General features: G+C 44.7%; 1 protein-coding gene across 3 annotated transcripts in view; it reads left to right on the top strand.

Annotated features, from left to right (window-relative positions):
• WDR7 (WD repeat domain 7) overlaps positions 1 to 23,112 on the top strand; it is a 1,349,682-nt gene that overhangs the window by 1,052,490 nt on the left and 274,080 nt on the right. For all 3 annotated transcript variants that reach the window (XM_078674853.1, XM_078674855.1, XM_078674854.1), the window contains one exon: positions 19,835 to 19,984. In XM_078674853.1, the coding sequence (XP_078530979.1) occupies positions 19,835 to 19,984 (150 nt within the window). The remainder of the gene's footprint in view (positions 1 to 19,834; positions 19,985 to 23,112) is intronic.

Genomic DNA, 23,112 nt, shown 5'->3' on the forward strand with positions numbered 1-23,112 from the left:
CGCGTACTCTGCTGCAGATTCCTCGTAGACTGTCAGTAAGGACGGCTCTGACCAATCTCCACTGGCTCCCAGTGCGTAAGAGAGTCACTTTCAAAGCAATGTGTATTGCTCACCAGGCTTTCTGGGATTCGGGGCCCCTAATCACCCGTGATCTAGTAAGCCAGTATCACCCAGGGAGAAATCTACGTTCTAGTCAGACCTTTATGGCAGCAGTCCCCAGAGTCAAAAGGTCTAGATCTGGCGGAAGGACGTTTGCCTTCAACGCCGCCAAGATCTGGAACTCCCTCCCGCCTCACTTGAGATCCAATCCTGATCTCGTTTCCTTCCGTAAACAATTAAAAACACACCTATTTAATTCTGTTTAATTTAACTCAGTTCTCCCTCCTTTTCTGGTTCTCAACCCCTTATCCTTCACTGGTTCCTTTTTTTAGCGCTTGGACGCCTCAGGGCAGCAATCGCGCTGTTATAAATTCACTTTCATTTCATTTCATTTCACCGGCAGGGACTCGGACAGGGTGACCTGTGTTTGCTCTCGCTTGGCGGGAGCATTTTCAAAACTCCCGCCAAGTGGGAGGAAACACCAAGTCTGCTTCCAGCAGGCAGGAAAACAGATCAAAATATTATGCTAGCCCGCAGGGAGTAGCATTAGGAACTGCTCCCTGCGGGGGGAGCAATGGCAATTCCCTCTGTATGCGAGAAGCCTGCCTGGGCTTCGGGGACCTTGAGGCTTCCACGCAGCGCCAAACAAGAGTATGATGGGCGCCCTGGGTCGGCCGCAGTGTAATGTAATGTCATGAGAAGCTTATATAGCGCTCTATCACCTGACAGGTATCCTGGCGCTTAAAAAAGAGAGTCCCCACTAGAAGTAAATGGGGGCAGCCGAGGTGTGATACAGGAAGGGAGAAAAAGAGAGGATATCAGAAGGAAAAATTACTCCAGCCTAGGGAATAAAAACGTTTTCAACTTTTTCCTGAAATCCATAAGACTTTGGACCTGACGTAGATCCAAAGGGAGAGTGCTCCATAGCCGAGAAGCAATGGCCGAGAAGGATCTGCCACCTGTTCTGGACCGCCTGAACCTGACTACATTCATTAGAAATGCAGAAGCAGAACAAAGGTTTCTAGTTGGAGAATACCAGCTGAATTTTCTTTGCAGGTTCTTAGGGCCCATTCCATGAGCTGCCCTAAAGACAGTGCATAGATCTTTCAATTGAATTGGCTGGTGGATCGGCAGCCAATGCAAATCTCGCACGGCTAATGTGGTTGAGGTCCCTCGCTGCCTATTCAAAGCGAGTTTCGCTGCAATGGCTTGTATTCTGTACAGCTTCCCGATAAGGGTGTTAGGCGCACCCAGATATAGAAAGTTGCAGTAATCAAGTTTGCTGAGAATTACGCATCTCACAACCTGCATTCTAGCAGAGTTAGGCAAAAAAGAGATGATCTTTCTCAGCACTCGGATTAGCGAGAAGCAAATGCCAACCGCTTTGTTAAGAACCAGTGCACCCATCTTTAAGTGTAAGGGTCCTGGGGATGGTGTCCCTGGCTCACAATTTGCTTTGGGAGAAGGCTGTATGACCTCCTTCACTTGTAAATGCTGCCCGGAATGGGGACCCCGGTGCGGAATTCAGCCCGGTGAGGGGGGCTGTATGCCTCCTCCTAAACATTTTCAGCCTGGGCAGGGGAGCCGCATGCCTCCCTCCCTCTGCAAATGCTGCCAGGGGATAGGGTCCCCAAGGTTAAATTTGTCCTGATGAGGGGAGAGGCTCGCATGCCACCTTACTCTAAAATGCCTGAGGACAGAGTCCCTGGGGCAGAAATCGGCCTAGGGAGAGGGGTGGAACACGTGCACCCCTTTATCCTTTATTGAAGAGTGGCCCTGGCATTGATGAAATTACTGATGGCATCTCAAATGACATTGATGACATCACTGATAACATTTCAAATAACATCATTGATGAGATTATTCATGCTTCTTTTATACACATTGCTCTTTAGAGAGGTATACCATTAGATCTATGAAAGTAAGTGCAGAATAATATGAAGCGTCTTTACTGCTATCATACATACAACCGCCATAGGTAAAGCAAGCTCGTGTTATTTGCAACAGTGACCCTGACCATACAGTTAATGGGTAACCAAGTTCATGTTGACAATGAATCATAGATGAAAGGGTAACCTATCCTACAAGCGGTGTTCAATCTGTATACAACTTTTTAGTGAATTCTAAGTTTCTCCAGATACTCACATAACTAATGCCTTACTATGGATACTCTTTACTTGTATAAAACCCCTGACAGTCACTGAAACTACATTGAGAAAATAAGTGTATATAAGGAGAAAAGTGTGTACTGTTGACACTGTTTAATCTACGGAGAGAGTTTACTCTGTACCGGTTTGTTTGCAGACAATGAAACTCTCATAAGAAATACACCACAGAGTATTAAAGAGCAACTTCTAAGAATAGTATACACTATATGCAAAACGTGTCCAAAGAGCAACAATTCACTTAAAATAACCAAGTTCTAAAGATCATACTACCTGCAGCCTTCCTACTGTGGTGAAAACTTTATAGATAGCTCATCTTCTGAAGCAAAAAAAAAACTATTTACATAGATTAGTACCTGGTGCACACAGACTTCTATGTTAAGTAGAAATTGTTATGCTGAGACAATTTTGTCCAATAACTCAAGGCTGCTTACAATACTTTTGTGTGGAACGTACTGAACACAAGTCAGCTGTCACCTGCACACAGAGTTACTCTTCAATACAAAGATTTATAACGTGTTCAATACCTCTACACCCCTATGGTGCATTAGGAGCACATGTGTTTTGTAAACACTTGTACCAATTAGTTGAACACAGGCAGTACAGAATTTGGTAGAAAAGTAATATGATAGCTACCCGCCATTATGTGAACTGTAAAACAACCTAACTTTCTCATTGGATGATATAATTAGTGATGTCATATGTGACATCATAAGCAGTGCATGGCGGGGCAAAAGTTATAATTAACTCTGCCAACTATAACTGTTACATTTGGATGTATGTCAGTGCAACACGATCTAAAAGATCGCGGTACTTGACAACGCGGGCATTACAACGCAAGTCGTTACAACGACTTGCGTTGGAGGGCGCGGATTTTGGAATCTTATAATTTTATATTCCAACACCAGTCCACGTAACAGTAGGGAAGGTGTTGGAATATAAAATTACAACATTCCTTGCCCAACAGCGCCATCCAGCGCAATTCGTAGTAACGACCGCGTTCTAAACGATGTTTCCCGTTACATTTTTGTGTTTTTTTTTTAGTTCAAATCGTTAATGTTGTCACTGCCAAATTCACCTAACTATAACGTTACTGTAACCTTTGTTTTTTTCAGCGAATATATCTATATATTGTATTCTGCAAGAGTCACAGTTCCTGTAAGGGAGACGTAGAGCGTGAAATAGAAAGCTGTAGTCGTTCTCAAGTTATAGGGTCTGGGGACAGCGTGTCTTGGTCTTGGTGCCCTCACACACCCTAAAGGATGTCATGCTTCATCATTTGGCAGTGCTCCTCGTCGGACCGGCGCTGCAATGCCCTACGGGTCCCCCGAAGGGTCACTTTCTCAGAGATCTTTTTAGAGAGAAAGCTGTAAGGGTGTGTGCAGGTCTGAGTGGCAGTGGTGTCCTAGTGTGAGGTTAAAAGATGGCTGGAGGGGTAGCTAGAGAATTTAATAGGGAATAACCCCTCTGTCATCAGTAAAAAACAAAAGGTTGTGCTGCTTGAGGGTGATAATGGCCCTCTATAGCTAGACAGATAACATAACCTTAATGGGCATGACCTTCTACATGCCCATTAGGGGTATGTTATCTGTCTAGCTACCAAGGGCCGTCATCACCCTCAAGCAGAAAAAGTGGAATGAGCTTGCTACCGCTAAAGGATGTTACAACATAGTGATACTTGTCCTTGTAAATGTATATATATATATATATATATATATATATAAATATGTATGATTTTATTTGACCAATGTATTTATACATATCTTTTAGATTGCACCTGATATATTACCTCTTGTTCCTTCGTTTTGCAAATAACTTCATGGAAAAAGACAACATCCTTTTCTGTACAGGCCTTCCTGAGCCCTTCCTTGTGAGAGCCCAGAGCACCACGATGCTGGTGGGCTCTTCCCTGCCGCCAGCGATGTCTGGCCACGTTTGCTTTCCACGAGGCCCTGCAAGCGTGGCTCCAGTCTATAAATAGACACGGGAGCTGCGTGCTGCATTCCTGCCATTTGACAGTAGGAGCCTGACTTCAGCGGTCCTCCCCAGATTGGCTTATTACATCCTTGACACTTATCACATGGTATGGCTTATTACGACTGCCCACTGATATGAAAATAGGAGATGAGTCACTCTCCTCTCTTAGTAAGTGCTCTTGAACTCCACCTGCGGCATTAGAACCCAGCCGGTTCCTAGTGTAACAGTATCTTATCTTTGCGCTTCTCATGTTATTTCATTTACAGAATGTAATCCACAATGCGGGTTGTCGTGTTTTGATTCTTCATTTGAAATCAGACATTTGTAAGTGCAACAAACCTTTAGATCTGTTGGTCCCCTTCCCCTCACAGGGGTGAGTTGCCGACTTTTACAGATTCTGACATCAATCTTAACACATAACAGCGTAGCCTCGATATCTAATTGCCACTCTTTTTTGTCTCTCCTCAACAGTGACTGGTTGGGCCCCATATGAGTAAATAAAACAACCTTTTTTTTCCCCATCACTCTATTATGAGCCACTACTATTATCGGTGTGCACATCTCCACGCTGGCAGCTTACTGTCATCCTTTCAGGTAACCAGCAAAACCACAATTTTTCAGTTTCCCTCCATCTGGCCGACTGAGTCATTTTCTATTATATTTAATTTCAGGTGTCCCTCATTGTTAGGTCCTGATGAGACCCCGTATTGAATGTGGGGTCGAAACGCCATCAATGTGCTCTCAAAACGAACCATTTTTCAGCCCCTACTAATGCGCGAGAAGGCTGCTAATAACTACTGTATACTTACTATAGGGTTGTTTCTTATACATTATGAAACCTTATTGTATGTCACAAATTGTCACTTTTGATATGTAGGTTCTAAGTTCACTTGGGACACCGAGCACTTTCTTTATTATCTTCTTTATTAGCTACATAATACAGTTACAATGCTTGCATAAACAGCATTGTACATAAATTCTTTGTTGTGTCTAACTCTTATTCTCTTTCTGACATATCTTTACCCATGATAAATACCATTGTGCTTAACGATTATTAAATATCCAATACATTGTCTACAGGAACCACTGTTCCTTGATATATATATAAAGTATTTATGCACCACAGAAACAGTAATAAAGTAAAAACACAACACAAGAACAATTCCACACCAATTTAGAAAAATAGAGTAAAGTTTAATAAAATATTTGACACCAAAACAACAAAAATTAATTCAGTAAAACCAGAGTTATGAATTTGTAAAGTTTTTAGTAATAACTAGCTCCTAAAAGATCAAAGCGCCAACCACGGACATCTATTCGCATGAGCGCAGGTCAAAGTCGAAATATATGGCCGATGCGATGGAGCGTGGTTTGGATACAAGAAGTGGTTTGGGCCTGTCCAGCTCTTCCCTTCAGATTTTGAACAAATTTTGAGAAAAAATGTTTTGAGAAAGCAAATTTCAGCACATGCAAGAAGTGTCCGAGGAGGGAGCGTTATCATCGAGGAGCTCTGGGTTGGTGTCGTGGTCAAGATTTCTACGCTCAGAGTTAATCTCTTTTTTTGGAAATTGAAAATCTCCAGCGTGATGAGGTTAAGAGGCTTTGGCGAAAGATTGATGAACAGGATTTGTTGATGTTGATTAAAACGTTAAACGTAAAAGGAACAAATGATGGACAGAATGCTGAACAATGCAAACATGTTCCCTGAGTCGCAAAGATTTGGGTTTAATCCATCATTCTTATGTTCACCATGCCACCCCAGCGTGGACCCAGCCATATGCAAATCAGTCTTGACCCTGTTCCACATAGCAACAGTCCAGCCCGAATGGCCAAGCCTGGTCCTCCCTGGACTGGAAACAAGCATTGTGTGACCGGTTTCGAGCATCACCGCTCATTATCCAGGCGAGCTTGAATCCAGTGGCTCAGTGAGCACGGGACCCACATTTGGGCATACCCTTCCCACTAAGGGCGACGAATGCAAAAGAAGCTGGAATGGCATAGGGAACAAAAAATAATAATTTAGGCCCATATCTCTGTACTGGGGTGAATGTTTTACATTGTCCAACATTCTGTCCATCAGTTGTTCCTTTTGCAGTTGATTAGAACGTAGCAGGAGAAACCGCAAACTCAATACGACCGGCGATGCACCTCTGTCAGATAGGCGAGCAGATTAGTCCTTCTCAGAGCAGTTTTAGGTCAAAAAATTTCTAAGTCCTCAATTTTGGGATTTGGACATCTAGGCACCATTAGCACCACAACCAAGGGTCCAGGACTGGTGGGACGCCACTTGGCGTTTCTGAACTCTCTCAGGCTGGGACTAGCTGCTGGTTCAAGATGTTGGTAGCCTTTTGTGTCAGTGTGGCTCTGAACAGGAGGCCAGCAAACTAGTCCTTGGGGTCACTCTGGTAGTCCTGGGTTCAGGTGAAGATGCACGGCTCAACAGCAGGACTGGCATAGTAGGGTTCAAAGCAGGCTCCAGGCGGCAAAACAGTCCTTCCAGGTACAGCAAAGCAGTCTTGGTGAATGCACAGCAGTAGGGTGATGTGGTGTTCTGTATCTAAGGAGTGAAGTAGGAATCTAGAATGTAGTGTGTATCTAGGTTGGAATGTGTTATGCTTAAAGCTCAGTCTGGTGCTAAGACTTGGATGTGGTGAGGTCTCTGCTAAGGTTGTACCTAATAAACAAGAGCCGATACTCAAACCGGTTTTGTGTACATTTGGAACTTTACATTTGGTGACGAGGATGGAATGGATGCGTTTGTAGCTCATCTTGGACTTTTAATCAGCTTTGAATAACCAGTTTGGTAGAGACCTCAACACTTAATCTGTTCACCCTGCGGTGCTTTTTGAAGATTACAAATTCTGCGCTTTTGCACTGGATTGGCCAGTTATGTTCACCCCTGGATTTAATTTGGATTTTATGTCTTTTGATGAAATCTCTACCCTCGGAATGGGCCTGCCCTACCTGAAAGTTGTGGAGCATGTAGGCAAGTTTTCAAAAGCTGCTCCTCACTACCTAGCAACGATACTTATGGAATACTGTGTTACATCTCTTTCCCTCACCCTGGCACCGACCTTCTGTAATGTCTACAACAGTTCTAAGTCAACAGACAACCAGAGAAAATCCCTGAAGATGTCGTAGCAATTGTGACGCCGTTGCTGTGTTACATGAACTCTTCAGCGACTGAGGAAGACTTGGAAGAGGACGCATACTCCAGAAGCCTGAACTGCTGTGACCTGCTAGCCGCGATACCAAAGAATCCCTAGAAGTTTTACATAGTAGCGCAGCGGGTCAACATGTGTTTACGGCTTTGGGAGTTCCTTCTGGCAGTGCCAGCAAGCTGGTGTTGCGTCTCTACGGTGACATACTCACCTGTAGGAGTTACACAGTCTGCAGCTTGCAATTTCACTTGGCGTGCCTACAGTGACACGCTCACCATTCTGCAAATGAGTTTGAGCGCATCACATCTGCGGTGATACATTCACCTTTAGAAGGACAACCCCTCTCTTCAAGAGGTTCTCACCACTGCCAAGACATGAGTACATTCAAAGGAGTGTATTAATATGATAAGCAAGGATGCAGGGGTGAAAAGAATGAGAAGGGTGACGGAAGCACAGTGAAAATCATTCATGAGAAAGTGTCTAAGAGTAAGATACCCATGAGTTTCAAGCCTATTCAAAAATTGTTTTAAGGGAAGTGCTTTCGGTGTGGTAATGCTGGTCTCCTTGCTAGTTGCAAAGAATGTCCAGGTTGAAAACTCATGTGTAAAAGCTGTGAACGTAAAGGTCACTTTGCCAAGTGCTGCAGATCAGCAAAGATCTTGAAGAAAATGCGAAAAGTTGAATTTGATGAAGAGTGTGAAGGGGATGTAGAAGAGATTAACATTCTCCAGGTGAGGGATTCTTCTTCCGATGGCCCATTAGAAGTTGTCTTGGTCAATGATGAACCTGTGAAAATGTTATTTGATTCTTGGGCAAAGATTACAGTCATTCCGGAACCTTTCTATGAGCAGTGCCTAGTTGAAAAGGTGGGACTTCATAAGCCTGATATCAAACCTAAAGGTTATGGGTTAGCCCATTGACTTGTTGGGTTACTTCTGTTGTACCATTGAGTTTCATGAAAGAATTAATCCACGAAAGTATACATTTCTGTGAAAGGAGATTCTCTTATTAGTTGGGTTCTTCAACAGGATATATATATGTGTACCTAGACCATAGTGGAAACCTTCTGTGTGTGTTAAGGACATGCCTTCCGTCAGTTCTGTGTCGAAGGAGGGTGAAGTATGGACAACAGAATTTTCTGAAGTTTTCAATGACAAGTTGGGTTGCTTAAAAGATTATTGTCACCTCATAAAGGTGAAACAGTGTGCTGTTACTTGCGAACGAGAGTATGAGGTCTGTATTGAACAAACTAGTTGATAGTGGAATCATACAGGAGGTGGAGGCTACTAATTGGTTATCTCCAATAGTCATGGCCTGTAAAGCCAATGGTGAGGCCAGGCTCTGTGTAGACTTGAGAGAACTCAACAAAGCGGTGGTAGTGAACCACTATCCCCTTCCAAATATATATGAAATGTTGAGTTCTCTTAATGGTGCAAAGCATTTTTCGTATTTACACCTAACCTCCGCCTACCATCAAGTAAAGTTGCAGTCCCAGGAACTAACTGCATTTGTCACGCCTTCTGGTACCTTCAAGTTCTTGAGAATGGCCGTAGGGTTAATTTCAGTTGCCTCTGTATTTCAGAGGGTAATGAAACACAATTTTCTGGGAATTGAAGGTGTCAAAATATATCAATGATATTCTGATATTTGGTGTTGATCGCAAGGAACATAATAGTAGGTTGCGGAATAAGTTGGCAGAGCTGTGTAACGCTGGGGGGGCGCTAGAGGGTGCCCAGCGGAATGGCTGCCTGTTGAGACAGCTCCACCGGACAGGTGCAGTTATCCTCAAAAACTCAGATTTGCAGCCGCGGATCCGAGTGAAACTAGCAGACATGCACGTCGGAACGACTTGCCCATAAACTGAGTGGTGTCGGAGCCCTGAAGCAATTACTGAGGCGAAGAAACCACGAGCGGCTGTCTGGCGTCCCGGGACCATGACGGCGTAACATGGCGGCGGTCCAAGTCATAGAGGTGCGGTGCGCTCCGCTGTTGGCATGATAGGCTTGGACCTGTAGATCATACAGTCCAGCACACGAGACCATCGTAGCGCCCCAGATCTCGAGGGAAAGTGACATTGCTGATGGCGGGGGCAGAGTTCTGGTAGGCAGATTGCTCCGAGGACGCGGGCAGCAGGAGGCGTGCAAAATGGCGGCTCCCTAGAGGACAGTAATACCGCAGTATTCCGGAGCTGCTCTCGGCCACCCACAATGGTGGAGTTCGCGGGAACATGCCCCAACAGTGAGTAACGGAGGATACAGGACCCCGCGGGAGATGTGTAGGTGTTATAGTGCAGCAAGGGGGCACCGGCCACATTGCGAGCTGGTGCTGGGGTCGAGGTGCAGCAGTGTTGAACATAGTGGCAACGTGCTGTGTTACTCCCGAGCTGGAACATATGGGGCACTGTATGGCTGTAACTGCGGGGGCTCAGGCGAGGGATTAGGAAGACCTGCGGTGCCAGGAGGGGCATATAATAGATGGACGACGGCAGGAGTGGCAGTGAGCTGATTCCAAAGGAAGTGATAACGGCTCCTTCATTCAAAATGGCGGCTGCAGCGGCGTTGGTGGCCTAGTGGCAGCTCATCCTTCGATTGCGGATACCAGTGGCATGTGTAGCGGATGGTCGGTGCCTGCCTGCATTATTGGTCCTGCTGCACTGTGCCTGGCGGGAGCTGCGTCCGACTGGGTGCTCACGGTGTCGGTGTGGCAGTGTGTTCCCGAATCTGACCGCATGGGCATTGGCGCTGTGTAGACTCTTGGAGGCCTGAGATATGTGCGGGTTCATAGATGTGCTCATCGCTTACAGGGAAGGCGGCGAAAATTCAGTGTAGAGTGGCAGCTATTTCTTGCGGCGGCCGCACCCATCGTGTCTAACACGGCGTGGACCGGTGTATGCCACAAGCAACCATGAGTGCCCATTGACCTAGGTGCCGGTGACATCTCTTTAACAAGTGGTGCTCCTCATACAAGCGTACATTGCTGTTGATGCTGTCCTGACGGGGGCTGTGGGTCTGCGCTGTGCTACCCTGAATTGCCTGGATCGCTCTTGACCAGACGCCTATGCGGCTTTGCTGGAGGGCTGAGGTGGCGTATGAGCGGAGGATTGTCCTTCAGTGTGGCGGCAGCCGTGCATCTGGGACTGTGATTGGTGTAGTCCATTTCATCTTTGTCTTACGTTGCCATACGTTCTATTGTGTTGGACGCTCCTGTTCTCCTTCTCAGTGCTGGTGGCACCACTACGTGGGCAAGATGGGGAAACCAGATAAAGCAACAGGCTTAGCTCACGTTTGAAGCAAACAAGCACACTAAGGGAGCTACTGCGCAGTCCGATACTGAACCTGATGGCGAAACACTGGCACCTAATTGCATGGAGGCAGTGCTAAAAGTCATTCAACAGAGCTTACAGGATATCAACGGAAAGTTAGACACTATTACCCAAAGAGTCGACAACATGGCGGCGAAATTAGATAAACATGGGGAAAGACTCGTTGAAGCAGAAACCCGGATATCTGCGGTGGAGGATGAGTCCCATACTACCACTAAGAAGTGCGCGGAAATGGAAAAACTCTTGGATGTGATAAAAAACAAAGCAGAGGATTTAGAGGCGAGGTCACGCCGGAATAACATCAGGATCGCGGGTATTCCGGAATCCACAAACACGGGGAAGATGGAAACCAACGTGGAGGAACTAATTCGCAACATCTTTGGCACAGAGCATCTTTCCCCAGTGTTTCTGGTGGAGCGCGCCCACAGATCCCTGGCCCCGAGACCGAAGCCGGGCGCCCCTCCGCGACCGATCATCGCCCGCCTTCTTAATTCCAGAGACTGTGATGTGATCTTGAGGATGGCCCGCGAGAAGCAGCAAATTCATTATCAGGGTAACTCGTTGGAGTTTTACCCAGACTTCACTATGTCAGTTCAGCTAGCGCGTAAAGAGTTCAATCCGGCTAAAAAGAAACTGCGAGAGCTGGGTGTGGAGTACGCTATGCTCTACCCAGCTCGGCTGAAGGTAACTCATGATGGCCACTCCACGATCCTTCTTACTCTGAAAGCCGCACAATACTTTCTAAAGAAATTGCATCAAAGGTGGCGAGACCAGAACCGTGCTGAGCAGACTCAAGATTCGGACTGACAACCGCTTGTAAGGGTAGGATATTTGTCTCCTTTCGTCATGAACTGGTAAGGCAATAGGCACTTTTGGCAGCGTGCTGCTGGAGGAAACGTTACAGATATAGTATATGTGACATTGCTGATCCAATCACCTGGGGGTGTAAACTGAGTTCCAAGGGACTACATGATTACTGTATAATGTGTTTAAAAAGGACACCCCCTCGAACTCCTGATAGTTGTGCTAATCCGTCTTTTGCAATATTTAGGTTTTCGCACAGAGGAGATGGCCTGCACGAGACAACAGGGCCTAAAGTTAATGAATACTGTATGCCTACATGCCGCACACCCAGACGGCGCTCTGATGTGCGGTCATGCTACCTTTTGCATACATAAGTTGCTGGGCTTGCGGATTGCTCCTTTGAAGTTGGCATTTGATTCATAGATACTTCATATTTGGGATGTTTCCTGAGGGAGGGTATATTGCCCCACGTGCCTGAAACACCGCCTCATGCCTTGTTTACATGCTGGTGTTTGTTGTTATTGTTTAAAAAACTGTCTGAATGTAATAATAGTAGGTAGTTCGGGGTGGTGCGGGTCGAGGTGCCCTGCAAATACTACCTGACACTTTCAATGTATCACTTATATTTTATGGGTGGTTATGAATTTTTCTTAGTCTGCATACCTATTGTACACCTATCCACATCCACTATATTGGATGCAGATGTGTGCATTCGGTGGACCCCCCACACAGGAGTTCCCCGACTGAGATTTAATTATGTTCTTTATGAATGTGGGGACATGTCTTTGGCATAATTGGGATGATGAAGTGGGTGGTGGGAGGGAGGTAGGAGTTGGGAATTGTTTTTTACGGATCAATGCACTTAAGACGTACCGCTGTAGTCCAGGGGAACATCACACTATGCATCATTATTATGCTCCATAGTCGATATGTCGCGCGCATGCGACAAATGGTACACCAGGCTGTAATAGGTATCCTAAATTAGACATGTCTACTGAGAAATCATTACCTAGACATTTAAATCTACTGGATTGGAATGTCAGAGGTCTCAAGAACCTCAAAAAGGTGCGTCAAATGCTAGCTTACTTTGATAGGCTGCAGATTGATATAGCCTTCTTAGAGGAGACATATATCGCCCTAATGCAAATAATCGTATTGGCCACCGGTGGGCGGAATCCGTACATGGCTCTGCATATTCCTCATATTCCAGGGGGGTACTTATCCTCTTCAAAAAGGGCTTGAATTTCCAAGTAGAGGATAGTTATGGATGCCAAGGGCCGCTATGTCATAGTAACTAGAATTTTGAGAGGTCACAGACTCGCTTTAATTAATACATACGGTCCCAATATCGATGACCCTACCTTCTACCATAATATCTGGCTTAAGATCCTTGACCTACCTGACATTCCATCACTTTGGGGAGGGGATTTTAATATTGCATTAAATGACGCCCTGGATAGATCTGGAGCATCGACAGAACCCCATAAACGTGCGCAGAAGCAAATTGAACGATATAGTAGCAGACATGCTGCTTGTGGACCTCTGGAGAGCTAGGCATCCCACAGACATGGAGGCTACGCATATGTCGGCCGTGCATAACAGCTGGCCTCGCATAGGCTATTGGTTGGGTGCTAGTGACGTGTCGCACTGGACGAGGTCTGTGTCTCATCTACCCAAGACATTGTCTGATCATAATCCGGTATTACTTACAGTACTGATGCCACATTTGTACCGCCCCCATATAGCTGGAGGTTCAATGCGAAAGCGCTACTTGACCCAGTTGACACTGTTAGCAAAGCCATTACTGAATATTTTGAGCTAAATACACCTACTACTGATGATCCAGGTCTCCTATGGGAAGCTTTTAAAGCTACCATTAGGGTGGGTCTGCATAAGCACTGCGGCTGGTATTTTAAGAGATATTAGACGTCAGCTATCCCTTAGTAAAGATAGGCTCCGTACTCTGGAACGTGAGTATGAACATACACAAGATGCGAAAATTCTAGGTAATATTAGGTCGGTACTATCAGAATATCAAACATACGCTGAAGACGAACTTAAATATATTACAAAACGCAAGATAGCTCGATCTTACGGCGAAGGCGGTAGGCCCGTTAAAACACTAGCAGACAAAATATGTGCTGGACGCTCACCAAATGTGATACAGACGATTAGGGATGGGAGGGGACTCATGCACCGGGATGCCGAAGGTATCCTAAAAGAGTTCATGTCTGCTTATGGGGAGTTATACACTTCGCAACCCACTGCTTCCCCGGAGGAAATTGTACACTACCTAGCAAACGTGTCGATAGCGTGGCTATCCGATGCGCAACGAGAATATCTGTCGCTACCAGTAACGGTGGAAGAGGTCACTGAGTTTATTAAATCCCTTCCCAACGGGAAAGCTCCGGACCCTGGCGGGTTTACCTGTGAATTTTATAAATCATTTGCTGACCAGTTAGCTCAACCTCTAATGGAAATGTATGGAGATGCACATGATAAACTGTTATTGCCACAGACATTAAGGGAAGCCATGTTAATAGCCCTTTTGAAGCCCCATAAAGATCCAGAGTACTGGGACTCTTACAGACCTCTGTCCCTAATTAAAGTGGACACAAAGATTTTGTCCAAATTACTCGCCACCCGGTTACAGCCACTGATGCCCAATTTGATCTTGCCTGATCAATCGGGCTTCATCCCATCGAGGTCAGCTGCTCATAACACCCGGAAACTCTTCACGTTATCTCATTATTTATTCCCTAGCACCAAAGTGCTACGATACTGTTAGACGCGGCAAAGGCCTTTGATTCGATATAATGGCCATATTTGCATACAGTATTGGGTTGTATGGGATTTCCCCAGATTTTTTTACAATGGGTTCAAGTGTTGTATGCGGCCCCAGTGGCGCGTATCAAGATCAACAAATACATATCTGACGCCATACCTATAGCACGGGGGACACGGCAGGGATGCTCTCTGTCCCCCCCTGCTGTTTGCAATTGCACTTGAGTCACTAGCCTGCAAAATCAGACAGGGACACCACTATTCGGCGCTCCAGTTCCCGCAACGCCCCTTGCATATATCACTATATGCAGATGACATAATGCTATATATTAGGGACCCAAAGTAGCATCTCAATCCTTTATTAAGGGAGTATATCAAATTTGGGCAACGGTCAGGACTAAAAATCAACTGGTCCAAATCACTAATAATTCCGCTGACGGACACCACTCACCCACATCCAACTGATTACCCATTAGAATGGCAATCGGAACCAGTAAAATACTTAGGAGTCTGGTTTCATATAGACCCAGAAGTAGTTATTTGTACTAACTATGCCAGGACGATTAGTACACTGGAGGATAAAATTGAGAGATGGATCCATCTACCACTTTCCCTAGCTGATAGGTTGGCCATCGTGAAAATGGTTATTCTGCCTAAATTCCCTTATTTATTCACTAATGTTCCCATTAAGCCACCCGCGGAGGTGTTCCGCAGGATAAACACCATGGTGCTCCGTCTGATATGGGCGGGTAAACAGGCCTGAATACAAACGCGTGCATTAACGTTACCTTACTCGCGGGGTGGATTCAAGGTCCCGGATTTTTTATTGTATTACTTATGTGTGCAAGCACAATTCGCACACTTCTGGTATCACAAAGTCCCCTTCCTCACTCATGTTGCAATTGAAGAGGGCGATGCACTGCCGATTCCACTAACAGCAGTTCTAACACATCATAGGCCCCCACTACACAACCGAGACATTAATACCATAGACACTACAAATGCTGCTTGGCGCACAATGGCCAGTAAGGCACATAAGACCCCGCTATATGCTCAAGCTCTCCCACTACATCACCACCTCGCTATATCAGTCACTCAGGAGGAGGTGGGTTTGGGGTTACTCAGACTAGTGGGCATTGACACCATGGGGGATCTATACCACGACGGTGTGTTTAAAATGTCAGATGGCCTTTCCTTAATTTGTAATCAAACACTAATGTTTAGGTTCACGTATCACAGGTTACAGGGGGCGATAAAGAAACTCTACCCAACATTTCCTGAGGAACCACAACAATTGACATCACTGCAACTATTACTCACTACGCCCACGCCTACTCACATGGTCTCTAAACTGTATGTTACCTTACAGGAAGATGTAGCGGGCACCATGTATAGGGAACAGGACAAGTGGAATGATTGTTTGGATACCCCTTTATCAGAGGAAGAATGGGCTACAACTTGTGCACTGACAAGCTTACTGACGCCCAATGGTAACCTGCGTATATTACATTTTAAATACCTACATCAGACGTACCATACACCAGAGCGGCTTTGCCGATATGGATTACGCATGGACTCCAGGTGTACACGATGTAATGTTGACAATGCAGATTTTATACATCTTGCGTGGCATTGTGTAGCGGTGGCAAACAATTGGGCGCAGATCACACAAGTGCTAGGGAAAATGGTGGAAACTGTAATTACATGTAATGTTCGTACATGCCTCTTGGGTCTGGTGCCAGATGTACGTGCTGTAAAACGTAAGTTTTGTGCCATCGCTCTATTAATGGCCAAGCGTAGAGTTTCTTTGAATTGGGGTAGCAAGAAGGCTCCAAGGGTCAAGCATTGGATTCAAGATCTAGTGTACTGTAAAGACACCCTACAAACATATGAAAAAGAATTACCTGCAGGTTCGAGACCAAAAGATTATTGGAAATATTTAATAGATTACCTGAACACGAATGAAATTGAGTAACTGGTTGTATAAACTGTGTTAATATTAATTGTATTTATGGATTACACTGTGTAGTTGTATCTGGATGAAGGGTACTGTTGTTCAATGATCTGTATGTTCATTATGGTTTGACATCGTATGTCTTTGCAAATACCAATAAATAAATAACAATTAAAAAAAGTTGTGTAACGCTGGTCTAGCATTGAGGGCAGATAAGTGTAGGTTGGAGGTCCAGGAAATTGAGTATTTGGGTCATGCTGTCACTGGGTCCGGAACCAAACCAAAGGCTGCTTTAGTTAATATAATTTTCAGTCTTTGTGCACCATAGAATAAAGAGGAACATGTACATTTCTGGGGATGGCTGAATTTTACTTTAAGTTTGTGCCTAATTTTGCAAAGAAAACTTTCCTCTTAAGAGAATTGTTGAAGAAGGGAAAGAAATGTGTGGAGTGTAAGGATTCATTTTAAAATGTAAAATAATGTTTTAAAGTAGCTCCCAACTTAAGAAGTTTTGATTCAAGAGATGCGTAATTTATCATGACAGATGCTAGCTCCAAAGGCATAAGAGCGGTCCTCCTGCAAAGGAAGGATAGGAAGGAGAGGACTGTTTTAGTTATCTCCAGAGCATCGAGGGGAACTGAACTTAATTTTTCAGTGGTAGAGAAGTAGGCTCTTGCTCTCTTTTGGTCTATATGCAAGTTGAAGAGGTTAATCTGGGGAGGAAGGTTCAAAGTCTAAACGGATCACAAACCATTCAAAGAAGTAATAACGAAGAAAGGAATTGACTTTGTCTCACAAGATACGCAAATGGATAGTGGCTCTGCAAGAATTTGAATTTGGTGTGTCTTATGAGTTTGCAGTAGTTGATGGTCTGCTCATGAGAGGCAGCAAATTAATTCCCCCAGTCAAAGTAATGGAAAGGTAACTCAACAGTGCTCATGCTAGTCATTTGGGCATTGCCAAGACCAAAGAGATGGTCAGAGTTTGGTATTGGTGGCCTGCATTGGATGTAAGCATTGAGAGGATGGTGAGGAACTGTATTGAGTGTTCTCGTAGTGATAAGGTGTTTAAGTGTAGGACACAACCCATGCCGTTGAGGGAGCAGGCGAGTGGTCTCTTGCTTGACATTGCTGTGGATAGCATGGGTCAAGTACAATGATCAGTATGTGTTAGTGTGCATTAACATGTTTTCAGGTCTGCCTGAGATAAAGATTGTGGGTTTGGTAGAATCTGACGTGGTTGATTTTTTTTTTTAAGACCTGTTTGGTAGAGAGGGATTTCCTACGTCATTACTCTCTGATAAATGGCGTTCAATTCACTTCGGGTGTGGTAGAAGACTTACTGAGAGTAAGAGGGATAAAACATAGTAATGCAGCACTATACCACCCAGAAAGTAATAGTGTGGTTGAGAGACTCCTCAAGGTTTTTAAAGAAACATTACAGCAAGCTGTTGTGGCAGGGATAGACTGGTAAGTAGCCATAAATAAAAAGGTGCAGTAGTACTGTTTCACTTTGCATTCCTCTACAGGATTATCTCCTTTTCAGCTATTTAAAGGTAGAGTGGCCAATACTGAGGTTATTCCCAGGTGGGTTGCAGAAAAACACATGAGAATAGAGGATCAGGGTTTAGATGCTAGGGAATGGAGCGAACAAGAAAAGAAGATGATCATGAAGAGAAAAATGTGGTATGATGAGAGAAAGGCAGTCAAGAACAGAGAGGTTCAGGTAGACGACTGGGTAAAAATCTCCCAAGAAAGGGGGTGCAACTTCCAAATTGAGTCAACTATTCATGGTGTTCAAAGTGTTCAGGAATGCAGTAAAGACAAATGATCACCGAGTTTGGAACTTGAACAGAGTGGCTAAGTACTTCCCTACTGGTGAAAATGTCTCATCCTTTGTGAAATCACAAAATTAACATATAAGCGTATGTAGGCCTCAACGTGTAACAAAGGTACCTCTTCAGTTACAAGATTGTATGAAGTAATATTTTTTGCTAAAAATTTTTTTATTTAGGATTGTAGCAGATTCCTATTTATTCCTTTTTTCATATATTTTTCTCCCTTATTTTTCCTTATTTTTCCTTATTTTATGGTATTGAGTTAGGGAGGTGATGTGGTGTTCTGTATCTAAGGGGTGATGTAGTAATCTAGAATGTAGCGTGTTTCCAGGTTGGAATATGTTATGCTTCAAGCTCAGTTGGTTGCTGAGACTTGTATGTGATTGAGGTCTCTGCTAAGGCTGTACCTAATAAACAAGAGCCAACCCTCAAACCAGTTTTGTGTTCATTTGGAACTTTACAGGAGACCTCTGAGTGTCCTTCTGCACGTCCAGGAGTGAACTGAAGAGTGGGTTTAAAGGTCCTATTTGTATAGCCTGATGCCTTTCCTCTGGAAGATGAGAGAAGCTTCCTAACTCCCCTGCTCTGTCTGCAAGCTGGCTGTATTGACAATGTGGAGGTGATGGGTCATGTGTGTGAAGGCAGAGCACACCCTCTTCACTTGCAAGTGGGGTTGTGCTCCATTCTGCCCCCCATCCTGCCAGCAGATATCCCATTTAGGCACATCTAATTCCTCTATTATGTGACTGTCTGGGAGGAATTCACAAAGTATAACTGTCAGTTAGACCCAGTCATCTGACCCAAGACAGGTTTCAGGCATAAAAGGGATAAGAGCAGGAAAATGGCACTTTCTAAAAGTGGCATTTTTAGAATGTTAATAAAAAATCTGACTGCAATATTAAAGAGGATTTTTCATTACAATTTCATAGATACCAAACATGAACTGGATACCTGGTCCCAATCCAAAATTAGAACATACTAAATGTAATAGGGCAACCCAATTTTATCCTATGGGGCAGGTAGACCTCACTACTGAAAAAACAAATTTAGGAGTTTTTCACTACCAGAACTCGAAAACCTAAAAGTACATGTCTAGCCTTTTATTTACAAAGCACCCTGCCCGACGGGGTATCTAGGGCCAACCTCAGGGAGTAACTTCTGTGCAATGAAAGGGGAGCTTAATGCATGGCAAAGTGGTTATATTACCAAGTCGAATTGGCAGTTTAAAATTGCACACAGGCTGCAATAGCAGGCCTGGGACATGTTTTAAGGGGCTACTTAAGTGAACGGCACAACAAGTGTTGTAGGCCCACTAGCAGCATGTAAAGTATAGGTTCTGGGTAGATGGTATACCACTCCACAAGGGACTTGTAAGTAAATTAAATATGTTAATTAGGTGTAAGCCAACCAAAGCATGTTTGGAGGGAAAGCACTAGCACTTTAGCAATGGTAAAGTATGCAGAGTTCTACGGCCAACAAAAACTTATTTCAGCACAAAAATGCAGGTAGGTAGGCAAAACGTTGGGGGGAAGATCACCCTACGGCTGATAGGTCTAACACATGCGTAAGGTAAAGAATGTATTATAGGGATTTCTTGAAGGAATCTGTTGCTTAAATGCATAAGTATAATTCAGGTCTAGTCGGTTAAATGAATGTTAAAAGAGAAACTTTAGAACGTATTCAATGGTTATTCATATATTTTGGACTGCTCATTTTCTTTCTTTCTTTTAGGTACATAGGCATACAGCTCTTGCTGCAAACACACAATCTCAACAGAATATTCACACCAGCACCTTGGCTCGAGCGAAAGGAGAAATTTTAAGGGTCATAGAAATACTAATTGAAAAAATGCCCTCTGACGTTGTCGACCTTCTTGTGGAGGTATGTAGCATACGTGATTTTCATTTTATTTTGCCCCGAGAAATATAATGATCATTTGTTAAATTTCTTAAGATTTGACTGCTATTACCCACAAACTGAGTTCTTACAACACAGTGCTTAATTAGAAGTGATGGTTGCCGATGGGGCCCGCCGGCACTCATTTTCTGGCACAAGCACTTACTGTTCTTCATTAGCCTTTCACCCAGAGCAAGCAAGAGAAAAATACAAAAGAGGAAAAGAAGTGGAAGAGAACAACTGAATAACAGTGACAAGGACAGAAAGCAGGGATAAAAAAGAACCTGCAAGAGTGAGATAAAGGGGCAGGGAATATCTGGTGGTGGAGGAAAGATGCATGAGTTGGAAGCCAGACTACTCAGCCTTGGTATTCAGCACCCCCGATATTCATATTGCAGGTCGCGGGGTTCTGAGTAAAATTGTGGCTCCATCATTTTTTGTTTTACAAAATAAACACTACATCAGAGGACTGAAGAACACTAGGTAGTAGAAAGCCTTAAATATACTATTGAGGGAAAACCATTTTCAAGGAAGATGGTCAGATTCCAGGGTGTTATAAAAAGTCATATACCTTCGAATTTGTTGCATAATTTGGATCCTATACTGCCAAGAGTTTGCAGCTGCTGATAGGCACCGAGCATACATAATTACCTTGAAAAATGTGCCTGTTGCTTCCTGTTCAATGTGCACTACAATTGCAAAGGCCTAGTTACAGGTTACTCTGAACCAGAAGTAAGGCCATGCCAGGAAAGCCCTTTGGTACCAGTGTATTGTTTGGTAACATTACTTTAGAGCTTTAAATCTACCATTCTGGGATATGATGAGGTGGGTCAAGGAAGTAGGCGATCACGGGCAAGATTATGCACTCTCTTTCTCTCAGAGTAAGAGAATTTGGAGGGCGGGCTATTTGCATTTTAGCAACAGAAGCCTTCTCATTCCTGACAGTTTTATTAGGTACTAATCATGGCCTCTGGACCAAACCAAGCATTGCTCCTACTACGTTGACATACGCCCCAAGAAAATTAGTCAGGCCAAGCATGCTTATTCAGTGGCCAAGCCTGTCGCCTGCTAGCCATGGCATGAAACATTTAGTTCATCATAGGGGCCCACAAGCAGTCAACCACGGAAAACAGGCAGGTGCTGCAAAAGTGTCGGTGGCAAAATTCTGGACTCTCTCACACACACTTCACAACCCCATAAAACCCCATAATTTACGTGAGAAATCCTAGCAAAAACTACATATATATCGCAGCAAACCTTATATACTCTCCTTTCCTCTGCATTGGCCTCAACTAGTGCTTTCACACAATTTAACATTCAGTCATTGTTGCCAGACCACGATGTAAAATCTTCTCTTTTGGTTACTGGCCTATGCAAATGCACCTTATTTTTTGTTTCTGTTGGCGTCTTTGCAAAATTTGGCTCCGCCTCATTTTTCATCTTCACGGTTTTCTTTGACCAACCTATTTTGTTTATTGCGTTACACAAACATATAACATCTATTTTGCTCCCTCTCCCCACTCCCTTTGAAGGCTGTTATTGTCAGATGTTTTCAATCAGCTACAGCATCTTTTTTTCTCAAAATGTCTGTATTAGTTTCTTCGATTTGTTTGTGTGTGTGAGTGTGTGTGTGTGTGTATAGATATATATATATATATGTGTGTGTGTGTGTGTGTATGTATAGATATATATATTCTTGAAAACGTTGTAACTTTCACGCTCTCAGACATATACAAACACAGCAGGCAGGATTCTGTGCAGCAAAATTGGGGGTTTATTTAAGTCATAAACCCGCCGTAAACGGCTGCTGTTTGTTATTGTTGTTGAGGAAAGGATGGTATATCGTGACCCACATGATGCTTCTCCTCTCTTGAGTCATTGCCCGTCCTGTCACTCACCAATGGTAATAAACATCATATCAGGAATCTGCATATATATGCCAAAAGGCACGTTTGCATAGTGGCAGGAAGAGAGGGCGTGGCCTCCGACCACCTCTCAGCAATCCAGCTGTGTGGGACTTCATGGAAGTAACAGGAGGGGTTTCTGGCCCCCAAGGACTCTTGGGGATTAAGCCCCCTTCCCTCCTAACAAGTAGTGCACCAGAAGACATGTTTACAGAGTGGTAGAAAAAGGGGACGTGGTCTCTGAAGACATCTCAGCAATCCCACTGTGCGGTATTTACTGGAGCTAACAGGAGGTCTTTTGCCCCCAAAGACTCTCAGCATTCAAGGTCACTTCATCCCCCAAACAATAGTGCTCTAGGAGGCGTATTTGCAGAGTAGTGAAGAAAGGGGGCGGGGCAACTTGCTTTAATTTATTCGGGGAGGAGGGGGGTGCTGCGGGACCCCATCCTCCTGGGTCCTGCCAACTTTCCGGGTCCTGCGGATGCCGGCGTTGCTTTTGTAGAAAAGAAGCTGCTGAACATGCAGCTCCCTCTGTCCAAAAGCACTTTGCTCTGCTTTCAGCAACCTCTTGCTTGCTGAAAGTGGAGCTGCGTTTGCTATGGCTTGGCGGGGGCGGAATGCTCTCCCCAAGCCATACCAAAAAGTTGTGTCCCAGGGGTGGACACCCCAGGACATAGCAGGAGCTGGCCCTAAGGAATGGCAGTCTACAGGGCCATCTATGACTCCAGGAAGGGGTCCGCATGGTCCCCCCTCCAATTGTTAATTCAACCCGGGAGGTGAGGGGCCGTGGGCTGCAACGGACCCCCTCCATTAGATTATTTGAGCCCCTGGGAGGTGGCGGTCTGCGGGGGAGCCGCACAGCCTCTCACACTTCTTTAATTAGTTGCTCCAAGTAGGGGGCGGTCCCCGGGGCAGCAGGCAAGGCCGTACCGGTCTCCCCAGCATTTTATAAAGATAGAAGCCATGAGGAGATGGTGGTACCTGAGGCGTTAGTAGCCCATGAGGAAGACCCGTCGGCCCGCTCCTATATTTGCATAATGCCCCAGAGACCTGCCCCGTCCAGAGGCCAATAATGAATGAATTACAGGAGCCCATGTTTGTTTTTTATTTTCATCCGGATCCCAACAAAATGCTTTTTTGGGCACTGCATGGTCTTCAGGGCGTGCTGCGGGATGGCTGCTTCCTGAGGCAGCTCCGCCGGTCGGAAAC

The sequence above is a fragment of the Lissotriton helveticus genome, chromosome 2_1 (assembly GCF_964261635.1).
Source record: "Lissotriton helveticus chromosome 2_1, aLisHel1.1, whole genome shotgun sequence".
Classification (NCBI taxonomy): domain Eukaryota; kingdom Metazoa; phylum Chordata; class Amphibia; order Caudata; family Salamandridae; genus Lissotriton; species Lissotriton helveticus.